General features: G+C 39.4%; 1 protein-coding gene across 2 annotated transcripts in view; it reads left to right on the top strand.

Annotated features, from left to right (window-relative positions):
• CCDC13 (coiled-coil domain containing 13) overlaps nucleotides 1-23,993 on the top strand; it is a 121,951-nt gene extending 97,958 nt beyond the window's left edge. For both annotated transcript variants that reach the window (XM_031959888.1, XM_031959884.1), the window contains 3 exons: nucleotides 4,164-4,318; nucleotides 15,421-15,535; nucleotides 18,430-23,993. In XM_031959888.1, the coding sequence (XP_031815748.1) occupies nucleotides 4,164-4,318; nucleotides 15,421-15,535; nucleotides 18,430-18,589 (430 nt within the window). In that variant the 3' untranslated portion in view covers nucleotides 18,590-23,993. The remainder of the gene's footprint in view (nucleotides 1-4,163; nucleotides 4,319-15,420; nucleotides 15,536-18,429) is intronic.
• The last annotated feature ends 272 nt before the right edge of the window (nucleotides 23,994-24,265 follow it).

The following is a 24,265-nucleotide window of genomic DNA, read 5'->3' as shown; positions in this document are numbered from 1 at the left end:
AGGGATTCTCTTTGTATAACAAAATAACTGTTTGGACATGTATACATATATTGTATTTAATTTATACTTTAACATATTTAACATGTATTGGTCAACCTGACATCTGGGGGAAGGGGTGGGAGGAAAGAGGGGAGAAGTTGGAACAAAAGGTTTTGCAATTGTCAATGCTGTAAAATTACCCATGCCTATATCTTGTAAATAAAAAGTTATAATAATAAAAAAGATGAAAAACAGAAATTAAAAAAATAATTTAGTAGGAGGGATAGACACACAAATAACTAATACACATCAGAGAAGTATAAAAAAGTGCTGTATGTTGTTCGACAAGTAAAACCATACCAACAGTAGGGTATCAAGGAAGGTTTCCCAAAGAAGGGGCCTTGAAGTCAGTCTTTATTTTTATTTAATTAAGGTTTTATTGATGTGTCTTAAGTTTCCTACATCATCTCTCAGTTATTCCCACTGTCCCTTTCATACCTCCCCCCACCAACGAGTCTTCCCATGCAACAAATAGTATTTTTTAAAAATGAACAAAAATCAGCACAATTGATCAAGACATTGAAAAAAGTCCAAAAACATGTGAAATATGTAACTCCCACCTCCATGAAATGGTGAGCTGAGGGTGTCCTGAGGTTAGTTTAAATCATGGTTAAGATGACTTAAAAAGGGGAAGATGGCATGCTAGGTATAGAGGACACTGAGCAAAGGTGGGAAAGATGTGGAGTGCAGGATAGATTCAGATGGAAATATCCCAAAGACAATTTGTAAACACAGGACTAGAACAGGGGTTCTTAACCTTTCTTTGTGTCATAGATCCTTTTGGCAATGTCTGGTGAACCCATGGATCCCTTCTCAGAACCATTTTCTTTTAAAATAGTATTTTATTTTTTTAATAGCATGTAAAGACAATTTTTGACATTCTTTTTTTCATTTTTAAAATTCATTTTAATAAGATTTTGAGTTCCAATTTTTTCCTTACCTTTTCTACTCCCCCCCAAGATGCTAAGTGATTTGTTATATCATGTGCAATCATGTAAAACATATTCATATATTAGTTGTGAAAGAAAAAACAAAAGGAAAAAAGATACACAAAAAGTAAAAATAGTATGCTTCAATCTGAATTCAGACTCTTATCAGTTCTTTTTCTATGTATAATAGATCCTTGTTTTTAAATGAATAAAAGAAAATATATAGAATTACAGAAGAATTTAATTATATTGAAATAATGATGGAATTTTCCCCATACAAGTTCAAACCATCCACAGACTACAGTTTAAGAATTCCTGGATTATAGAGAGAACAAATGATAAATGTAGCATTCTTCAGCATACAGGGAATATCTCATAGATGAGCACCCTGTATATCACAAAACAATTTCTCTTCCTCAACGCTACGCTCAGATTATAATGAGAAGGAAAGCCTCAAGCTGTTGCTTCATAGACACACACTGAGTCATTGGGGCCCAGGACCAGATATTCTAAACTGATTCTTATTGTGATCTGATTAGATCTGTCTACATCCCTGGCTAATTTTTATTACCTACAGAAAAAAAAGATCAATAAATCCATGAAATAGGATTCCCATTGTTCCAAAACACAGATCTAACAACTTTAGGGTCACAATCCTATAGAGAAATGGAAGGAAGATTTACAATCATTCATGAAAAATTGCTGGCCAGGCCATCATGATGGCAGAGGAGCTTTAGGTGTAATGACTCTGCCTCATTTTCCATGTAAATAATTTATTTAAGTTGTGTTATGCATTTGCTTTGGTTTTCCCAAAACCAAAATATCTATTCTCTAGACTTTTATATTTTTATATATTTAAATTCCAAATTCTCTCTTTCATTCATGCCCATTCCTCACCCAATGAGAAAGCAAAAACATGATATATGTTTAATATGATATATAATAATATACCATTATACATGTGAAGTCATGCAAAACATTTTTATATTCATTACATTGCTCTTCCAAGAAAACAAGGAAAATAACAAGTGAAAAATAATATACTTCAATATGCTTTGAGTTCATCAGTTTTCTCTCTGAAGGTGGATAGAATTAGTTTATCTTTCTTTAAAAGACAGGATACGTGTTTGTCTTATAAGTTAGCGTCAATAATGACCAAAATTTTCATTTGAGTTTTGTTGCCATATAAAATGGTACTCATTTATATGTTTGTAGTAATTTGTAGCAGTGTTGATTTATACCTCTCTTAGTTTTATCTCTCCCTTGAGAATCAGGATTAGCTTTATTTCATAGAAATGATTTAATTGATTATCTTTTTTCTTTATTTTTGAAAACAAGGTTACATAGCATAAGGATTTCTTATTATTGTTATTTAATTGCTTTACAGAATACATTTTGAAATCCATATGGTCTTAAAGGTTTTTTTCTTCCATTGTAGTTCATTTATGAATTTTTCAATTTTACTTTTAGATATCTGTCTTTTAAGTTAGTCTTTTCATATTTTGCTAATTATAGTATTTTGCATTTTTGTAAATATCCATTTCATTTGGGTTTTCAGTTTTGTTATCATATAATTTGATATCATAATTTCTGATGATTTTCTCCATTCCCCTCCATTTGTTGTGAATTCTGCATTTTAATTTTTTGCTCTGTTTATTTCTCTTTTTTATGAAATTAGTTAATTGTCTATAATTTTTCCTTTTTAAAAGAATCAGCTTTTTGCTTTATTAATTCAATTAGTTTTTTAATGTTATTCATTTTGTTTAAGTTAGCGTTCTCACTTTTACTTTTTTAAACAATCCCTTTTATGTTTATTTTGGGATATTTGTTTTGTAGTTTAAGATTGAATTAATTTCTAAAAATTTTGTTTCTATAATTTATTCTTTGACCTACTTATTATTTAAAATGTTATTTTTAGGGCATAGTTAAATCAATATCTTTTGTTCATATTTCCATTACTGATGATAATCTTTATCACAGTCCAGTATGTTTCAGTTTTTGTCTTTCTACATTTGTCCATGAGTTATTTCTTTGTGTATTTACATATGATCAACTTTTTATATGTCCCCTGAAAAACAGGAGAATATGTATATTCTCCAAGGTACCCATTCAGAAGTCTCCATAGAACTAACAAATCAAAATTCTCCAACATTTTCTGCATGTCTATAATTTCCTCCTTGTTTATCTTATTGGATTTACTGAACTTTAAGAAAGGGCATGGAGGTTATATACTGGGGAACACAAGTGATTCAGTTTGGCTGGAGCAGGAGAATGTAATGGGGAATATGAAAAAGGGCTATAAAAGCAGGGTGTTACCAGATGGTGAAGAGCTTTGAGTGCCAGACTAAGGAGTTTGAATTTTGTTTAGTGAGCAATGAAGGGTTTTTCTATCAGAGCAATGCTGCTAGGGGAGTTTCTCGCTCTCTCTCATCCCTCTTTCCTAGATATTTTGGGAAGCAATTGTGAGTAATTTGAATAGCCTTAGCAACTGCACCCAAATGAAATTGTGGTAGACTCTGATAACTGGGGAGAGTTTTTAGTCCTATATTTTACTTTTATTCTCAAATGCTCTCATCTCTTCTGAACCCCTAGACATATGATAGGTATTGTTAATGCAAGTTAATACTGTACCACTCTGGTACTGGAGGAAAGATAGTAAGGAAAAGCAATCTGTCTCAGATTAAACAGAAGTTGGAGGCAGGGCAATTTTTGTAACCATGCAGGGTGGGATGTAATAAAGACCTGAACTATCTTGGCATAAAGTAGTGAGACTACAGAAAAAAAGATGTGGATGTAAGAGCTATTGCTCAAAGATTTTTTAATTACCTTTTGTAGACAGATCACCTAAAGCTTGTGTCCAAACAACCTACTCTGTCTAAAACCCTCTGCTTGACCCTGAGCATAAGACTAATCCTGGTTGTGCAACCTCAGCCAAGTCTGTTACTTGACCTCCATTGTTCCTTAGTTTCCTCTTATATAAAATGAGGCTGCTGAACCCGATGGTCTCCAAAATCCTTGGCTCTAGATCTGAGGCTCTTTATGAAAGTCGTTTCAGAAACCAGCACATGAACTATTCTGGTGATGAAGCCTCAGAGAAGGAAATGCCTTAAGAGAAGCTGTAGTCATAACTGAAAGAGGACATTCTCCAAATGAAGGTTAAGAAAGTTAATCAGATCACTTTTGTTTGTATGCCAGGGTTGATGAAGGGAACAACAAACTTCTGGAGACTGACAGGAAACTCCAAGAGGAGCGGCACAGATGTGTAGTTTTGGAGCAGCAGCTGGAAAAAACCAAAATGGACACAGGCAAACCCAGCACTTCCCAGAAGTCAACAACAAGGACCAAATCAGGTAAAAAGCATGAGTCAGTAGCCAGGAAGTCAATACCCAGAGATAATCTATTGAGAGGAGCTTATCACTAGTGGTTTGGGAAAGTTTCCTATGTATGAATCCCCTAGGAAGAGACAGAAAGAAGAGAAAGAGCAGGATGGTTGGCCACAGGAGATCATGAAGTCTCCATCATAGGCAGCCCTCAAGCCCAGGTGTAATGACCATTTGTTTAGGATATTTTCAAAGCAGTTCCAGTTCAAGTATGAGCAGTAGGAGATGATCTCTGAGGTTCTATCCAACCCAAGTGTATGATAGCATTATAATCCCTTAAATGACAATATAATTATAAAATGGAAATCTTAAAAAATTAATTTCCTTCAATAAGAAAGGTGTTTTTTGTTTGTTCAGTTGGTTATCACAGTTGAAACAACTGGGATTGTCTTTAGAAATAATAAAAGTAACAAATTGCATTTCTTTCCCTAGAATTTTTTTAGATATTTCCTCACAACAGTCCTGAGAGGTAGGTAACGCAAGTATTGTTTTCCCTATTTAGCTGATGAGGAAACAGAAGGAAAATGACTTATCCAAGATCCTGTAGTAGGGGAGTCCTCCTCTAGTCTCGGGGTTTCCCAGCAGAGGCTGCAAGACCCCTTCTCAGAGATGTCATAGAAGAAGCGCCTGTTCAGATGCAGAATTGGACTAAGGTGTTCTCTTGAGTTGCCTTTTCCCTGACATCTTCTGTCACTAAAGCAATATCTTTGTTAGCAAAAAGAAGACATTGCAAAGACGTGTTGTCAACCATTTTTTTTTTTTTACTAGATTTAGAAGTACTGTAAGAGACCCAGGGATACAGGGAGGATGTGGAGTCCTTCTGTGACTCACCTCAGTTGGGTGCTCCCTTCTGTGGTCCAGGTACTCCAGGATCTAATGGTACCACATTGTGTATGGAACTGAGGGACCCACCTTTGAATCCTGGTTCTGACCACAACTAGTGGTGTAACTCTTGGTCAAGTCATTGGACCTTTTGTCTGGACCACATTTTCCTCATGTGTAAAAGGGATGAAGGGAGGCCTAGGAAATTTCCAGCTTTGGCCCTACCAAGGCCAAAACTTACAGAGAAAGCCAATATGATAAGGATTCAGAAAAGGTCACTGGGTTTTAGCAGTTAAGCTTTTTGGTCACCATACTGTTGTCTTGGAAACACGATTCAGAAGTGAAAAATTAGGAAGTCAAAGTAATGAGTACAGATTGCTTTTTTTTTTAAAAGAGATTTTGTTATAAAAAGGGAAAGAAATATAATGTGACAAATTAAGGAGTGGTAGGTTAGATGAGGGGTTTTTTAAGAGTAATAAAATAGATACATCTGCAGATGTATCATAGATACAATGGAACCAGTTGATAGGAAGGGATTTCCAGTATATCATGCTTCCTTTATTGTATGGAAGGTGTGGTGGCAGTGAGAGTATAATAATACCCAGAAACAATAATGTAGGAATGAGAACTGGTAACAAGTTTCCTCCTCCTCCTGTTAGAGCCTCTTCTCACTTAGTGCTGCTGAGCCAGGAGACCTGGTGAACACTTGTATAATAAACCATGAGATTTAGATTTGGAAGGGACCCCCTGAGATTATCTCTGAAGAGCTCTTCATTTTATAGGGGAGGAAGCTGAGGTTCATAGAGTTTCAGAGATTTGGTCAAGATTGTATTAATAATGAAAAACACTGCAGGGATTCAAATCCCACTAGCCTTGCCTTCCAATCCAGTGTCCTTTCTATACCATGTTGCCAAGTCAAGGACTTAGAACTAGTTTATGGAACTCCCCAAGATCTTGCTCACTCCCTGTTATCTGTTTGAAATTTCACCTAGCTGAAGGTGAAATTGAGAGTGGAATTAGAAGGTACATCGCATTTTAAGGTCTGTCAGCATCCATGAAAAGCTATTGCTGGTGATGAAGTAATTAGACCCCCTGTAATTTATTACCACTGAAATATGATAATCTGCTGCTATAAATATGAAAGCTTCACTAACACGGTTAAAAAAAGAATTCACTGCAGAATGTTAACATTTTATTCCCTTGATCAGACTTTTTTATGGCTTATGGACTATAATCCTATAAATGTCTAATGCTATGAAACTATTCACATCCCTGGATAGAGCTTCTCATTTTATGTTTAATTTAATGAATTAATAAATCCCTAAAACAGAGGGTGTAACTCAGGATAAAGTATTGATTTGCTAATAAATCACCAGAAGAGGTTTTGTTTTTCTTCTAATAAGTCTTTTTAGACCCAGATAAGCTGGAAGGACCTTAGAATCCAGAATCTAGAATATTAGAAATGGGAGGGATTTTAGAGACCACCCAGCATCAGGGATCCATGGAGAGATTCTAGGGACTCCATGAACTTGGGTGGGATAAAAATTACATCTTTATTTTTATTAACCTCTAACCTAGGAGACCAACTCTGTGCAATATATAACAAGCTCTGGGGTTGTCCTGCATTTATTAATTATTATACCCATCTGACCATCATTCAGTTCCTTCTCCAATGTCTCATTATGTCGAGACACCCAGGAGTCTAGAAAGCTCTTTCAGTTCTGACAGTTCCTTCCAAGCAAGAAAAACTTGGGGATACAGACCTGCTGATAGAATCTTTTACTTGAGTGCCAGACTGCCTAAGTATGAATAGACTCTTCAAAAGAGGGTTAGCCGCTGGTTTAGTAACTTTTTTGGCCATGGCAAAGCATTCTGTCAAGTCAGTCAGCAGCAAATAATATTTGATTTATTTTTAGTTTATTTATTATAATTAATTAATTATTGATTATGGGCCAGGGATGGAAGGCAGTGGAAGCCTCGATTGAAGTAGTTACTGAGTCATACAAAGATAGGGCTTTCCAGGTGATTTATATAGTAAATGCTTCTCTGCCCTCAATTGTGATTCTTCCAAGTTCCCAAACAAGAATTAATGCAAGTTTGCCTCAGTGTGAGTCTGAGTTGCCTCAGACTCATTATCGTTACAATTCTGTCAATAAGTTGTCAGTCTCATCAATGACAAGTCTATATATTGCCATAAGATTGGCAGTATATCTTATATATTATTACACATATAATTATATTATATATTTATTATTATTATAATTATAATATATATGTATAATATATTATATAATGTAATTATATAATATCTACCTATTAAACGATCACACACATACATCATGGGTTGCTAGAGCTGAAAGAGGAGATTCTTCTGCTCCTCAACCCAATTTTTCATCTGCAAATTTAAGTTTCCTCTCTCTTTGGTCTTTCTTGGACAATTATTATGTGCTCTCCTTTTCAATTCACCTTTAGAATTATGAAGAGAATATTGGATTTGAGTCAAGATATCCTGATTCTAACACTCATAGCTGCCTTACTGATAACAATTTTATTTCTCTTAGAAAGCACTAAACCAAGACTGGAGTTCAAAGCTGGCCTTAGACATTTACTAGTTTCACACTCTTTGCCCCATTTCCCAGTTCTTTTGCCAGGAAAACCCCCAGTAGGGTCACAAAGAGTAGGACACAACTGAAATCACAACTTAGTAGCTGTGTGGCTTTGAGCAAGTTCCATAAACTGTTTGCCTCAAAGGAAGGTCTAGGAAGATTAAAAAGGTTGGGGGGGAGGGTCTAGGTGAGGGAAGACTTTGAACACCAAACAGGATTTTTATATTTGGTCCCAGAGGTGATGAGGAGCCATTGGAGTTTACTGAGGATGGGAGGTATGTGGTCGTGGTGTGGTGTATGACGCAGTCAGACTATTACCTTAGGAAAATCTTTTTGGTGGCCGAAAGAGGGGTGGATAATAGTGGGGATGAGACAAAAGAAAATGGGCCATGTCGGAAGTTTGTGGATCTCCCTTACCACTGGTTTCATTACCAGGGATGCCGTGCAGGAGAGCTTAGGAGGGTCCTTTCCAGCTTCTGTGAGTGTTCGTTCCCACACATCAAACTCTCTCTCCATTGTTGACTTTCCACTGGCATTGTCTTGTTTTTTACCTCTTTTTTCTTCCACTTTCATCATCACTTCCCTCACCCCATAATGTTTTTAGTATTTCATTCTACCTGTGTCTCAGGGCTTAATTTCCTGCCTGGACAACAGAGTGGCCAAGGTAGGGGCTCAAGCTGAGAAAACACTTCTATTGGGGATGATCCACTTGCTATCTTGCATCAAAGCCTGGACTTCAAGCTTCTGGGGAAGAGGATTTGTTTCTTATGGGTGCCAGAATTCTAGCCCGTGCTTGTCACCATTTAAACCATTTCTTAGCCCCAGCTATTTGTTTTTCTAGAGGGCAACAGCTTGTTGTTTTGACAGATGAGAGCCCTGAGGCTCAGGTGGTCCAAAATTTTTTCCCTAAGATGGTAGATCCAGTTAGTGGGGAATCAGGATCACGGTACTTGAGGACTATAGGATGAATGAAAGAGCCTGAATGAAGTGATTGCTCTGTGCCAAGTTCTGTGCTAAGTAAGGTGGTGCTTACCCTCGTGGAGCTCATGGTTTACAAAATCAGAAGCAAAGATCCAGGGGCCCTCAATGGACAGTGACAGTAATGGACAGTAATGCATCTTTAATACCATTTCCACTCATAAAACCAAGTCCCTTTCTGATATAGAATCATCTGATGATGGAATTTAGTGACAAATATTTTTCCTGGGTCTTCCATCATTCTAGATGCTGAGGAGATGGGGGCTGTAACACCTGCAGAAGGGGTCGGCTCTCACCTCCTTAATGGTTGCTTCCCTGAATGATGGTTCTGGAAGCCAGGCTGAAGCAGGACCACCTGTATCAGGAGGTAGAGTGCTGCCAATCCCAGGGCTCTTGGCTACATTTAAAACTGGAAGGGACCTCAAAGGTTCTTGAGCTCAACCCCCTCATTTTACAAACAGGGAAACTGAGGTCTATGTGATTTGCCTAAGGTCACAGAGGTAGTAAGTGTGATCCTATGATTTTTGATCCCCAAAATGCTTTCTTCACCAAAGCCACAATAGTTACAATTCATGGAATATTATTCCTACTTTATAGATGAGAAAACTGAATCTCAGAGAGATGGAGTGAGTCTTCCAAGATCACACAGTGAGTGCTGGCACTGGGAGTGGAACTCAGATCTCCTGATTCCAGATTGCCTTCCAAATCAGCAATCCAGACCTCTGTCAGTGAATATCAGGAGAATCAACCTGAACCAGTTGTTCCCACTATTCCTAGAATAGGCCAAAAGAGCCAAGTAGGTGGAAGGATAGAGCAGAACCCCTGGAGGCCAGGGACTGCTTGGTTTCCATCTTTGTGCCCTTGTGCCCAGCCCAAGGACTTGAATACAGCAGGTGCTTAATATTACTTGTCAGATTGGCCTGGGAGGGTGAAGGCGCTGGCCAGTCCAGGTCTGGTAATCCAGCGAGACACATATAAAAGCCTCCTGCTCTTTTCAGACTTGCTAAAATGGGAAGCTGACAGCAGAGAGGCTCTAATTGCTACCCATGCTTGAATGCTAATGTTTTCATCCTGCCCCACGCTGAGCGTCCTGGCAGATGACTGGGGATAGAATTCTTGCAGATCTAGCAAATGAGGCCCCCAAAATTCTGCCCTGCAATATATATGCAAAGGGGGGAATGATGATCCTTCTTCCTGCATAAATGAAGCCACTCTTTGGCTCGGGGCAGCACAGACATTCTGGCTGGTCTAGAGAGCAGAAGAGCCCACATATCTTCTCTGTATTCAACCATCTTCTCATCCTTTCCTCCTCTTTATTCTTGGGTTAGTTTTTTGTTGTTGTTTTGGCAATTGTGATTAAGTGACTTGCCCAGGGTTACACAGCTGATGTATTAAATGCCTTAGGTTGGATTTGAACTCAGATCCTCCTGGCTCCAGAGCCAGTGCTCTATCCACTGTACCACCTAGCAGCCTTCTCCCTCTTTATTCTTTCTGAAAAATAAAACCTTCCAAACTTATTAAGGAGGACGTATCCTTTCCCTATTGCTGTATAGCAGTGACACATGCAGAATTGTGCCTGTCAGAATTGGAAGGGACCACAGAAAAAGGTGCCATATTGATCACACGGTTTGTTGATACTTGTATATTTTATATGTTATTTTATCTATATTTATACAATATATTAATATAATTTAATAATAAAAGTTTAATACTTTAATAATATTAACAACAGCAATAGGCAGTATTTGTATTTGATGAGTAGTACCAATGTTATTATTCTGTTTACAGAGGATAATGGGGCTCAGTTAAATCATGTGATTTTCCCAAGTGTCAGAGCTGAGATTTGAATCCAGTGGTCTCACTCCTAGGCAAGTGCCCCTTGTAAAGTGCTAGATAAGCACTTGCCTAGTGTCTATTACAGTGTCTGGCAATAGTAGGGACTTAATAAATGCTTTTTCCCTCTTACATTTGAAATATAAGGAAATTGAGCCCCAACTAGAAAATGTGATTTGGATAAAGACACTCCATAGTTAGCAGCAGAGACATTCTGGGGATAGGTTCTCTACACACAGTCTAGTACTCCTTCTATAAGATGTTTGCAGCTTGAGTGGTATTTTATTTATATATATAAATGTGGTTTTCAACATTGGCTACAGCCACTCTGAGGGGATGTGAGAAGACAGATAAAAGATCTGTGCCTTAAAGTGTTCCCTTTTATTCCCAAAAAAGTCAAGCTTCTAGCCTCCTGTTTATTGCCAAACTTCTATACTTATCACCTCTACTTCTTCACCCACTCATTGCCTTGCAGTCCCACTTTTAAATCTATCTCTCCTGAAATAATCTTCCCTAGCCACCTTGATAGCCAAATAGGTACATCTTGATTACCAAGTTCATGGCCCTTTATCAGTACTCGTCCTCCTTAATTTTCTATATCTAACACTGAAGACATCCCATCTCCCCATCTCCCCATACCCCCCTACACACACATTCATGGATACTCTCTTTTCCAATGGTTTTTATGATATTGCTACATCCTAGACCTCCTCCTACCTAACTATGCCTTCTCTGACCTTTATCCTGGTTCTGCATCCCTTTTTCTCCTAAATAGCATGTCATCTTTATAATAATAGATCTGCTACACATATAGCAGATTTGTACTAGAGCCAAAAACTTGAGATTGTTGAGGTACCAGTTCTTGAGATATTTTTAAAAGGAAATTATTAGAAAAATCACAGACCTTATTATTCCTTGAAAAGCAAATGAGAAATTATCATTGACTATTGACCCATGTACCTGCTTTCCGTTTCTAGAAAATCCTGAGAATAATGTACACCTATCTCTGGGTATCCATGGTGAAGGCATGAGAGGGGGACAAGGGAGGTTTCCACAAGCAGTAACTTCTAGCAGACCATGTGTATGCTGTCACAGATCTGGTGAAGATGATCACAGAATACAAGGTGCTAGAGTGTTAATTGCTTTTTTTTTACTACCAAAAATTTTTGCTCATCAGAACAAAATACCACCATAAAGACACTCTTCAAACAAGGCTTCTGTCATGTATATCTTGAAATCATACAAGGTTACTTGAAAGATAGCTTTAATGAACCTCTTAATTCTTAATATCAGATGAGGTATAATAATGATGATGATAATAACAATAGTATTTGTATAATACTTCAGAGTTTGCATGACAATTTGCATCTATTAGATCCTCATCACAATCCTGTGAAATAAGTGTTTGTGGGTGACATTGGGCTAATTGCATCAGTTCCAGGACTGATCCATAATCCTTATTTAAAAGTACAGCCTAACTATCCTCATGGAATCAACCAAATAGACCAAGAACTACTTTTGTCTTTCTAGACTCTAATGTTCATTTGGACAGACAGAAAGTCCATAAAGCTGGGCCATAAGTAGTTGGATCTTGGACAGACTCTGTGGGTGAAAAAATATCCAGGACCAAAACTGAGTAGAAGAGGTAGCAAGTGATTATGCAGTATCTTTTAATGGCCCTAAGCTTCTCTCTGGAACAAAGACAACCCACCTTTGCAATACTGACTTGGGAGTCATAGCATAACACAGTCTCTGAAGAATTAAATCTGTGAGTAACAGAGAGCAATGGAAAGCAGTTGAGGGAAGGAGATGTGAGAAGACTGGATCATATATAACCAAGGAAGGATTAATTGCACAGAAACAATGAGGGAGATCACTGGGAAATGTTTGATTAGCAATGGAGGTGGGCTTGTCAGGTAGCTTGGATAATGAGAGATCTAAGGAAGGCTCCTCATATGTCTGGGTCCCTAAATGAAAGTCACACAAGACGAGTGTTACTATTTGTCCCAGTAGAGCCGACTGTACCTATACTGTTGCAATCACAGCTACACCTACCTTTATATAACACTTTAATACCAGAGCAGGGACAGTGCCATTTTTCATTTATATATCCCCAGAACTGAGCTCAGGGCCTTCACATAAAGTAGGCATTTAATGAGTATTTGATTGCCCCGAGTTGAGCTGAAGTGAATTGAATTGACTTAGGCTTGGTGACTGTAAAGGTGGCAGATTGTCAGGTTGCAGAGCTCAGTAGGTTGGGAGGCTGGGAGGGTTTGGTGGAAAGCTGTCTCAGCAGGAGGAAAGGGTGGGGCAGAGAGAGATGAGAACGCGAGTGGCTCATGTTGTTTTCTGGCTCTCTCCCTGATCCCTTACCCCCACGTGCCTTTCCACCTTTGGGCACAAGTGTATCAGGAAATGTGATTTCTCTGAGCCAAACAGGGACATGGGTTGTGGGGAGTCAGGGCAGTAAGCCTTAGCAATAATCTTCTTTGCTCTGAGTTTCATGAAGGCAGAGTTTAGAGGTGTTGGAAAAGATGTGACATTGCAGAGGTCGTTTCCCTTCCCTGACTTCAGTGCCCCCATATGTAAACTATCAAAGTTATCTTCCAGGTCTTTTGTTTTACATGTCCTAAGGTTCCTTCTGGCTCTAAATCTTAGTATTCTTTGACCTCTCCCTGTGGGATAGTTGACTTTCCCTGAAACATCCAGAGTTGATTTCCTTTCCCTCTTACTACCTACAATGTTTTGATTCAAAAAATTCAACAAGCATTTATTCAGTTCTGCTACAAAGGTCTCTGCCCTCATGGAAATTCATCGTCTATTAAAGGGATAAGATGCTGATCCAGAAGGCTCTGATGCAGAGTAATTCATGCTAAGTTCATAAAATAGGCGCCAAATGCTTGTGATTTTTGAGGAAGAAAAGAGCCTTAACTTGAATAGTGTGGCTAAATATTTCCTTCCCTGTTTATAAACCAAGGCGTTGACTATTTGGATCAGTTACATACTTCAGAGAAATGGAAACGTGCATAAATAGACACATAGACATATACATACACACCTATATAGATACATTAGATACATACATAACTAGATACATACATACATAGATAGATACATAGACTACAGGCAGACGTTACTATATAAATAGATACATAGCTAGGTAGGTAGGTAGATGAGATAGATAGGTCAATAAAATATATATGGATATATGTATTATACTCCAAGTCCTATACAAAGGAAAAACATTCTTCTGTGTTTAGAGTTTTGAGTATGATAAAAAATGGCTGGCATTTGTGATGTTACCAGTGGCCCAGAAGGAGAGCTCCTATTCTGAAATCACAGGGAGCCTAGGTTTGTCGTAGAAACAAAATGATCTCAAAGAAGAGAAATGAGCTTTTCTCTAACTCTGTACCCTAGAGTAGCACTCTGGCTCATGTCTATAATCTCCTTAAAAGTAGTTTAATGGGGCCCATTGAGAAAAAGTCCTTAATGAGTATATTAAATAAATAAATAAATAGATCAGATCAGGACACAAATTATTTCTTCCACCATAAGAGATGCTTAAAATGCAAAATACTGATATTTTACTTTATACTGCACCTTTAACAAAGTACTTAAAACACAAATCCAGAACCTATCATACCTATTATATTCTCCTAGGAGATAAGAACTTTGTAGAACTACTCTGCAGATATTTCCCATTCACCGTCCCATCCAAGTAACTCAAGAGGTTCAGATTTCCTGGACAGTGAAGCCCAGTTCTTTTCTCCTTTGAGGTTTACAATGATCCTGTTAGTGGATACTATTAGGATCACTGGATGGTATTCAAAAGCAGACTTGACCATCCCCTCTCCTGTCTGGTTCCTGTTCTGCAAAATGGAGGTAGACTTTAATATGTCTTTATATGATTCATTCCTAAAATTGGAGAAAGGAGCCTTCAGACCCTCTTTCAAACCCTTTCCTCAGAGCATCCCTTTACTTGCTAGAAGGGTTACTATCCCCAGCCCAGCCAGCCCCAAGGTCATCAAGCTTCTCAGATGGCCTATGAAGAACCGACTTTTAGCACCTAATAAGAAAAAGTAGTTAAAATAAGAAGCTATCTGGTGGTTTGCCTTCTAGTGGAATAAGAGAGGGATGGCTTTGGGGGAGAGCCAGGTGAGCAGGGTTCCCAGCAACTTTGTTGTGTCCCAAGATTTCTGTCTGCAACCATGGAATAGTATCTGTCTGCACCTCCATCCAAGTCACCTGCACTTGTCTTCCTACAGTTCCACTTGCTCTATGTGTATTTTGGAGTACTCGGGTAGGTGCAGAGTTTACTGCTTTGAGTACAAGTATTATCTTCCCTGTTTTACAAAGCAGTAAACTGAGACTTTTGGAATAAAACTGACTTGCCTAAATCTATGATACAGGTTTTCTGAAATCAACTCCAGTGTTGTTGGGGTTTTTTTGTTTTGTTTTGTTTTGTTTTTACTATACAGTATATTGCTGAATATGAAATATTATTAAGATATACGGTAAGTTTTGGCTCTAAACTTTTTTTTGCCCTTTTATCAATAGAAAAGATCAGCAGTGGCTTCTACAAATACATATACAATAATACAACTGAGTTATATATAGAGAATATTGTTTTTAAAATTGCTCACAGCTCCTCTGAATCATCAAGGATGATTAGGGAAGACTTCCTGGAGGAAGTGCTTTTAAGTAGGGATTAAAAGATTAGGAAGGAATTCTACTGTTGACCCAGAAAGAAAAAGGTGGGTATCAATAAAGCTTTCTGAAAAAGATAAGCGTGAGAAGGGTTTTACTGAATTTACTTTTCATACAATTACGCAGGACTATCTGCTAACAATGCAAGACATAACCTAAATGTGAGTGAAAGGAGGGACATGTCCTTGAGCCAACTCTCAGAAGTGCCACTGGAGTCACAGGTGGAAGAGCTGACCTCTAGGTAATCTATTCTGTTGGCTTCCTTCCCTTTTATTAATTTGTTTTTTCCTGTAGAAGGTCATAGCTATTCTTCAGGGACTAATTTATTGGGATTTGAATGAAGCAAGGAAGACCAGCCAACAGGTGCCATGTTTTTAATTCTAGCAATTGTCTCCAGGCATACAGTAGTATTTGGACCATGGCGCAGGGTCCAAACACAGAATCCCAGCATTGCAGAGACAGAAGAGGGTCTCAGAGAGCATCTGAACAAGGATATTCTCTATGCGATTCCCCCAAAGAGATCATTTGGCCTTGCTCAAAGGTCTCTAGTGAGAGAGAATGCTGTTCTTCCCAAGGCAACCCATTCCACTTTTGGAGAGATCTAATGGTTAGCAAGATTGTCCTTTCCCCAAGCCTACATCTCCCTCTCTGTAACTTCTACCCTTCACTCCTTCAATTCCACCAAAGCTTTCCTCTTGGATCACACTGAACAAATCTAACCCTTTTTCTACATTGCATCCCTTCAGATACTTGAAGCCAGGTATCATCTTTCCTGTAAATTTTCTTTTTCTTTAGGATGAACATCACCTGACCCTCACATATCATGGGTTCAAATTTCTTCATCATCCTAGTTGTAGTACTTCGGATGCTCTCCAGGTTATTAATATCCTCCTTAAAATGTGGTCCCCAGAGAATCGATGACAAATAGCCAAAGCAATCTGACCTGAGTGACAAGACTGGCATCTTACTGGATGCTGTGCCTGAAATCCCATTAGCATTTTTGATTGCCATATCATGCTGCTGGCCCATATTATGCTTATAATCCACTAAAACCTCCAGAACTTTTTCAGATAAATGATTCTGTAGCGACAACTTCCCAGGGTCATTGCTTTTGCAAAGCTGATTTTTTTTTTAACCCAAGTGTAAGATTCTACATTTGCCTAGATTACATTTCATTTTATTATTTCATCTTATTTGATCTCATGCTCTAGCCTCAGTTCTGAAGTTTTTGAATCTGGTAGCTGTCCTTCCCAGCTTTTGTTGTCTGCACTTTTTATGAGCATAATATCCAAAACTTTATCCAAGTTCTTGATGAAAGAAGGGGTAAATAACACAGTCCAGGTATCCTACCAAAGAATGACCTAGTCTACCAGAGATGCCGTGCCTTTAATAATTATTCTTTGGAGTGGGCCATTTGCCACCTTATCCAGTAGTGACATGGTGCAGTGGCTAGAGTGCCAATACCCAAGAAGTCAGGAAGACTCCTCCTCTTGAATATAAATCTAACCTCAGACATTTTTTAGCTGGGTGACTCTGAGCCAGTCACTTCACCCTATTAGCCTCAGTTTCCTTATCTATAAAATGGGCTGGAAAAAGAAATGGCAGTCCATTCTAGTATCTTTGCCTAGAAAATCCCAAATAGGGTCACAGAGAGTTGGACATGACTGCAAAGACTCAACAATTTTATCACCATCTAAAATCATCCCACTGGGGTAGCATCAAACTCACAAGAAGAACAAGAAAAACCTTGTCAGATCTAGGGAAGCCATATCTCCAGCACCCTCCTGATCTGGCAGTTTAGTGGCCTACTCAGACACTACCTGTGTGACCCTGGGCAAGTCACTTAATCCTGTTTACCTCAGTTTCCTCATTTGTAAAATGAACTGAAGAAGGAAATGGCAAATCACTCTTGTATCTCTGCCAAGAAAACCCCAAATGGAGTCCGACATATTCCGATATACAAGTTGCTGTTATTGAAGCCCCTTGGATAGGATGACCTTAAATTTTATGTATGTATGAGCAACAAGATACTACTTCTTCATTTTATCCCCCTTTTTATAGATGAGGAAACTGAGTTTCCTTAGAAGGGGAAGTAACTTGCCTAGGATCACACAGGTAGTAAGTGAAAAGGAATTTGAATTCAAGTCCCCTGACTCTAATCTCCCCAGACTGTCTTCTCTAATTCTTTTACTTTCCCTTTAATTCTTTTTGGTCACATTCCTTTCTGAACATCAGTTTCCTTCTCTGTGAAATGCGGATAATGAAACACCCCTTAGGGGACAGAGTGGTCAGGGCATTGATTTATAAACCTGTGTAACCTCACTGATTGAGCTAAAATGCTCTGTTCCCATTGGGAGAGTTCCTTCATTCTTTGTCTAAAGCATAGTCTCTTACCTTCTCTGACATCTGTTTTTCTGCCAGTTTAGATCCGTGAGTTTCTTTGCTTTTTGCTCTGTGTGTGTTCACTGGGGAGCTAGTATTTGGTAGGAAGAAAATCAAGTCTTGTATATAGAGATGGATCCTCCTTTCCCCATTAATGAATGTGATCAGGAGCTTAACTTAAACTTGAAAAGCACATCCCCTAGACTAACAAACATAAGCACATCCCCTAATAACAATATAAAGGAGGAGATGGCTCTAAATCTAGCCTGGTAACCCTTCCCACCAAGTCCCTACCTCCTGCTTCCCCTAATGGCAGGAACAGAAGAGCCATTTGGAGAAGGATGGATAGAGGAGATTCTGGAGATGTATCTATCCCCACCTCCCTTTAAGCCACAATTGAGAAAGCCTTGCTATGCCTGCAAGAGCCCTGAGGAGCTCTCCGATAAAAATCCACATTTCTACAGCACTTTCGAGGTTACACTTCCCTCACAGCAGCCCTCTTTGGCAGGAGGTGCAAATACTATCCCCATTTACAGGAGCTGAGGCTCCAAAATGTTAAAAGTCCCTAGCCTGGAGTCCCTCCTTCCCCTTTCCCCTTTCCATCCCCCTTTCTCTCTTCTCCCCCTCCTCCCTTCGCTCCCTCCCCCAAGCAAGTGTCTGAGCTGAACTTTGCTACTTCCCTGCCCGACCTCTTCCCAATCAAAGTAAGTTGTTTGAGAAGCTGAGTTTTGCTTTGCATTTGTGTCTGTTTAGACTTTTGATCCAGGCTGAAGAAAATGAAGCCTTGAAAACTGCCATGAGCAACATCCTGAAGGTGAAGGAGGAAGACTATAGACTGTACCAAGAGACCATGAGCCAAGTGAAGCAGATCTTCCTACAGGCCCTGCGGCAACAACAAATGGAAAAAAAATAATAGCCACCCTTCCAGGCAGGATCCTGGGGGAAAGAGTAGGGAGGCAGAGCTGAAGGAGGCAGGCTTCTGGCCTCCAAGCAGCCAGGCCAGGCCCTAGAATCCCATAGCCGCAGGCTTTGCATGTCGGTTTGCATCACTTAGAGAATTACAATTGGAGGAGGAGCAAGATCAGGGATGGGAACGGGGCTCTAGTCCCTATCCCCTCTCTTTCTGATGGCTCCATTTAAAATGAGTAAGTCCAAGATAAAGTGAGTTAAGGACTAATCCCTCAGGGTTCGACACTGACCGCACAAGAGGTTTTGGAATCTCATCTTAGTATGGAAAAAGCTCATGAAGCATTTATAATGTGTAAAATTTAACATCATCCTATCCAAGGGACCACAATAACAGCAACTTGTATAGGATGCTGAGATCATAGGATTTTAAAGTGCAAAGTGACCTTAGTGACAGAAGAGGAAACTGAACCCCTGGGAGGGAAAGGCACTTGCCCAGGGTCATAGAACCAGCAAGTGATAAATTTGAACCCAGATCTCCTGACTCCCAGATGATTCACCCCACCATGCTGCCTTGTTCACAAAGTGCCTTTACTTCCATCATCTGATTTGAGGCCCATTTTAAGACCATCAGGGAGGGATACTCCTCCTTGTCCAAAGACACACAACTAATTAGAATTCATTTCATTTCAATTAAATTCAACAAGCATTCATTGAGTACTTACTGTATACAGGGCCCTGTGTTCAAGATTAAGGATACAGAGATGAAAAACAGTATAGCCCCTCGCCTTCATGGAGCTTAGCCTAACAGATGGCATACATCGTGCACACAAATGTGGTACTAGGAGAAATGTTGAGAGGCAAAGAAAGAATCCATAAGGAGCACACTAAGAAAATTGGAGATGAAGGTCAGAGGGCTTTTTAACTTGAATAGCAGATTGGGGAGAGAGAAGGAGTAGAAGGAAGAAAGGGATTTCAAGAAAGGTGAGGAGAGAACCCACTCCAGGAATGGAGACAGCAAAGGTAAGAGAAGGCAAGATGGCACCAGGAAGCAATTTAGGAGTCCACTAGTCCAATTTGGGTAGAGTATTGTGTGTGGGCCTGCAAGTAATGCTGGAAAGGTAAGTTGGAATCATCGTGAAGACCTTGGACGTCAGGCTAAGAGGTTCCTGGTTTGCCTATGGACGATAGGGACACACCAAAAGCTGTGGGACAGGGGTATGGGAAGAACAATAAGAAGAATGTTCTGGCAGATACAGGAAAGATGAAGTAGGTAGGACTTCTTACTCAGGTCACAGTCCTACTTTCCACTATCCTTCCTCCCTTTTGTAGTGCATTTACTTATTTTGACTAACTCCGAACAGTCTCAAAGCTCCAAATGAAAACCCATGAATTGGGCTCAGGCCCACCCTTCCAAATGGGTTTCATTTCTTAGTGCCTAGAGATAAGTCCTTGGAACAGCAGGTAAGGCCTCTGGAAAAGTGATGCAGTGTTAATAAGCACAGAGTAATGATTCACCGAAGTGTCAGGGAAACATGAAATCTGCACCATGTCTGTATGTTTATAATCCCCAAAATTCTAGGTTGAGGTTGCCACTATAGAAGAATTTATCTTCCTCAGCATTATTCTCTTGCCCAAAACCCTTCTGTGGCTCTCCATGGTCCTCAGGCAATGAAGCTTCTCAGCGGGTCCCTGGAGGCCTTTTCTGATGTGACTCCTAGCTTCCTCTTCAGGCTTAATTCAGTCATTCTCTTTATACTACCTACTCAGACTGGACTGCTAGTTATTCCCTACTCTCATCCTGCCTTCTCCTACCTCCATGGCGTCAGTCCTAGGAGGCACTTCCTCCTTATTGCTACCTGTTGAAGTCTTTCTCTTAAGGCACATTTCAAATGTCACAGCTATGAAGTCTCCCCCGATCTGATTTGGATTCCCACTTCTCCACCCACCACGACCACCACCACTACCAAAGCTGGAAATGATCTCTTCAGATTTCCCCAGAGAAGTCTGCCCCATTCACTCTTCTGCTATTATCACTTTCTATTTTATGGCATTTTTTGCATATAGAATTTTCCCATATCAGTAAAATGTAAGTTTCTTGAAAGCAGGAACTAGTCTTTTTTCTCTATACTTGAACCATTTGTCAGGGTTCCGTGTAGTCCCTGACCATAACAGGCTTTTAATGTTTATTAAATTGAACTGTAGGTGAAGGATCTTTAGTTCTCCATAGTCACCATTTTGTTGTAGAGTTCTAAGGTCCCTTTGAGAATATAGGACATGGAAAGAAGGAATTTTAGAAGCCCCACATTTTACAGCCCCAGAGAAAGGAGGTGGCTTGTCTAAAGTGACAGGGATGCTAAATGGCAGAGCCAGAATCCATACCTCATTCTGCTGACTCTGTGCCCAATGACCTCTACTCTGGACACCATTGTTGAGTTAATGAAATGCCAAGGGTGACTATAGTGCTAAGAGAACTGAATAAAGAGGCAGCGGCCTCTCTGGGCCCAACCTGTATAAACATCAATCAGTAGACATTAAGTGCCTACTATGTTCTGGAACTATAAAAATAATCAAAATATAGTCCCTGCCCTCAAGGAATCACAACCTAATGAATCTAATCTAATATCCTTTCTCTGGGCCTCAGTTTCCTTATCTGTAAAATGGGGGGACTAGATCTCTGAGGGTCTTCAGGTCTAAAACCTTTAGACTTAGGTCTAAAACCTCTGATCCTCTGATCCCTTCAAAACCTCTGAACTATTCACAAAGAGTCTTGGAATGGACCTTCTCACTGCAGAGATCTCTTCTCCCACACTGCTTTATCAGCAGACTGAGAGTTGGAGGACAGAAACCCGACATCAGCGATGGTTTTTGGCAGCTCCCCGGCTCGCTCTGCTGACGGGAATAGCTGATCTCCACTGGGGGTACTGCAGAGAGCCAGAATGGGAGGACTTCAAGCTGAAAGGAACCATAGAGACTGTCTAGTTCGCTAGCTCTTCACTTTATAGAAGAAATATCTGAGGTCCAGAGAAGAAATGGACTTGCCTTTGAAGGACTAGAGGAAGAATGGCCTTGATAGTGAAGGAAGCATTTGTTGAAAACCCATGGACTTTCTGATGGAGAGAAGCCAGGGCGTACCTGGAAGAATATACCTTCAAGATGTCTCCTTTACCTGATGCAAACAGTACATCTACAACCTTTGTAATAAGAAAAGCGTGGACTTCCACTGGGGCTCTGCCCTTTACTAGCCTTGTGACTTTAGGTGCATCTCTCTCTCTCTGGGCCTCAATTTCTCAAACTGTAAAATGGAGCAGAATTGGACTAGAGCTTTTAGCGGTCTCTTCAAAGATATATGAGGTCCAAGCATACACTAAAAATGGGCAAATGCATGAAACCAGAAAATTCAGTTGCTCCCACATAAAATCTAGATGTGATAGTTTCAGAGGGAAATGGTAAAACTGGTCCACAATCTCAACAAATCCAAAGGCACACTGATTCTAATTCTGGCAACCTGGATTTGTAATAAGGGAACATTCAGTGGGAAATTGGCAGGGAATTTCCTTGGCACATGGTGTGTGTTGTGGGGGATAGGCTGGGGAAGGACTTGCTCTGTGACTATAATGGTCTCAACCAGATTGCCAGGAGGGTGTTTAACCTATTTAGAAGTACCAAACTGGTTAAAGTGTCCTCATTTAAACACAACACTAGATGAAGCTAATTCTGAATTGTTCCCTCCTTTTCAGCAAATGCCCCAAAGATTTCTACTGGATAACCCTATGTAACAGAATTGGATGAAAGTACCCATAGACTAGAATACCCATAAATAAATTGGCTACACAAACACATACATGCACACACATACACACTGTGTACATATACATGCACACACTGTTAATCTGGAGGTCTCTGAGTTCTGACAGAACTTAACTTCCTTGCCTACTTTTGGGGTGAGACATACTGACTTAGCTATGTTATAAGAGTAATCAGAGACCATCTCTGACAGATGGATTTGGTTTGAGTTTGGGTGTCGTTCTATACTAACCGTGTCACTGTTTTATTGCCTCCACCTTGGAAGAGAAGGGCTTAAGCCCTAAGGATACCTAGTCCTTTATAGGTATCAGATTGTCAAAGCACTAAACATGAATTAGGTTTATTAGCAGCACACAAGGAAAAGGCACCTACTTATTGCCTTTCTTCCTCAATATTATAGACCTCAGGCTAGTTTTCAAACCATATCCATGCTGCACATCTCAGCCCTCTGCCTCTTTCCTAGTATCCCTAAATACCTGCCTTGGAATTGCACTCATTTATTCCTTTTTGGAACTGCTCCTGCAATGGTGAAAGTTGGGCAAGAGATTTTCAAGCATCAGTCGTGTCTTCCCAGTATTTATGGAGATGTCCCATGGCAGTCGCAGCTTTTGACAAGTCTTTCAATAGAGCAGAACTTGTGTTAATAATTGTTTAGACATTTCTAGCTAAGAATCGCAGAAGATTAGAGTTTGGAAGTGCTTAGAGACCATTTAAGTCAACCCCAACCCATCTCCAGACATGTATATACTATAAATGTCAGCCTTGCATCAGTCACTTTGGAAATTGAGAGACTGATGAAGTGTTAGGAGAGCTGATGAAAACAGTGGATCTGATTGTACCTTACAGTGAGAACAAGGAGTGAGTTGGTGTGTTGCTTGGTTAAGTCTGAAGCATGAAAGCCCTGGCTGTACATGTCTCGAGAGAAACAATGAATTCAAGTAGGACATTAGGCTGACTGTCAATGTCTCCTTAGTGTAGTGTTTGTCAGCATTTGTCAGCATTGTGTGAGCACTGATGAAAATGTGGTGAGATCAACCTCTGTCTCATATAATGTAGCAGAATCATGAGATCCTGGGTGGTTTCTTGACTAGACCAAACCGAGGCTTTCACCTTTAACTAATTCCTAAACTTTCACTGAATTCTAAAGCTCAACAATTGCTGAACTTTTCTGGTTCCTAAATCTGTCTGGTTCCTTTGACTAAGAGATTAGAAGTACCCAGTCTATTATCTGCCCTTTTTCTGGCATTGACATCACTAAATAGCTGCATCTACCATCCAGTCTATCTTTTCCTTCCTTCTCTGGGTTTTCTTGGTTCACAAGAAGAAAAAAATACAAATTCAGAAATAACCCACCAGGGAAGAGGTCACAAAAAATGAATATAAAAGAAAAATTATTCTCCCAGATTGTATGGTGCATGAACTTCATAAAAATGTAAATAGTGCATATTTTTTAAATTACTTGTCAAGACAATTTTCAACATTTTTATAGGATTTTGAATCCCATATTTTTTCTTCCCCATACTCACCAAAATAACTGATAATGGTTAAACATGTACAATCATGAAGCAAATTTCCACATTAGTCATATTGTAAAAGAAGAAACAAAACAAAAGGGAAAACTACAAAAAAAAAAAAAAAAAAAGGAAAAGTAAAAATAGTGTGCTTTGATCTGCATTTAAATTCCATTGTTCCTTCTCTGGATATGGACAGCAATTTCCATCATGAGTCTTTTGGAATTGTCTTGGATTATTGTATTGCTAAGAAGAGCTAAGTAAAACTAGCTCAACTAGATCACCTATGACTAAGTCAGCCATAGTTGATCATCACACAATGTTGCCATTACTATATACCATGTTCTCCTGGTTCTGCTCATTTC

Source organism: Sarcophilus harrisii, chromosome 1 (assembly GCF_902635505.1).
Source record: "Sarcophilus harrisii chromosome 1, mSarHar1.11, whole genome shotgun sequence".
NCBI lineage: Eukaryota > Metazoa > Chordata > Mammalia > Dasyuromorphia > Dasyuridae > Sarcophilus > Sarcophilus harrisii.
This window is presented reverse-complemented; position numbering and strand designations above follow the sequence as displayed.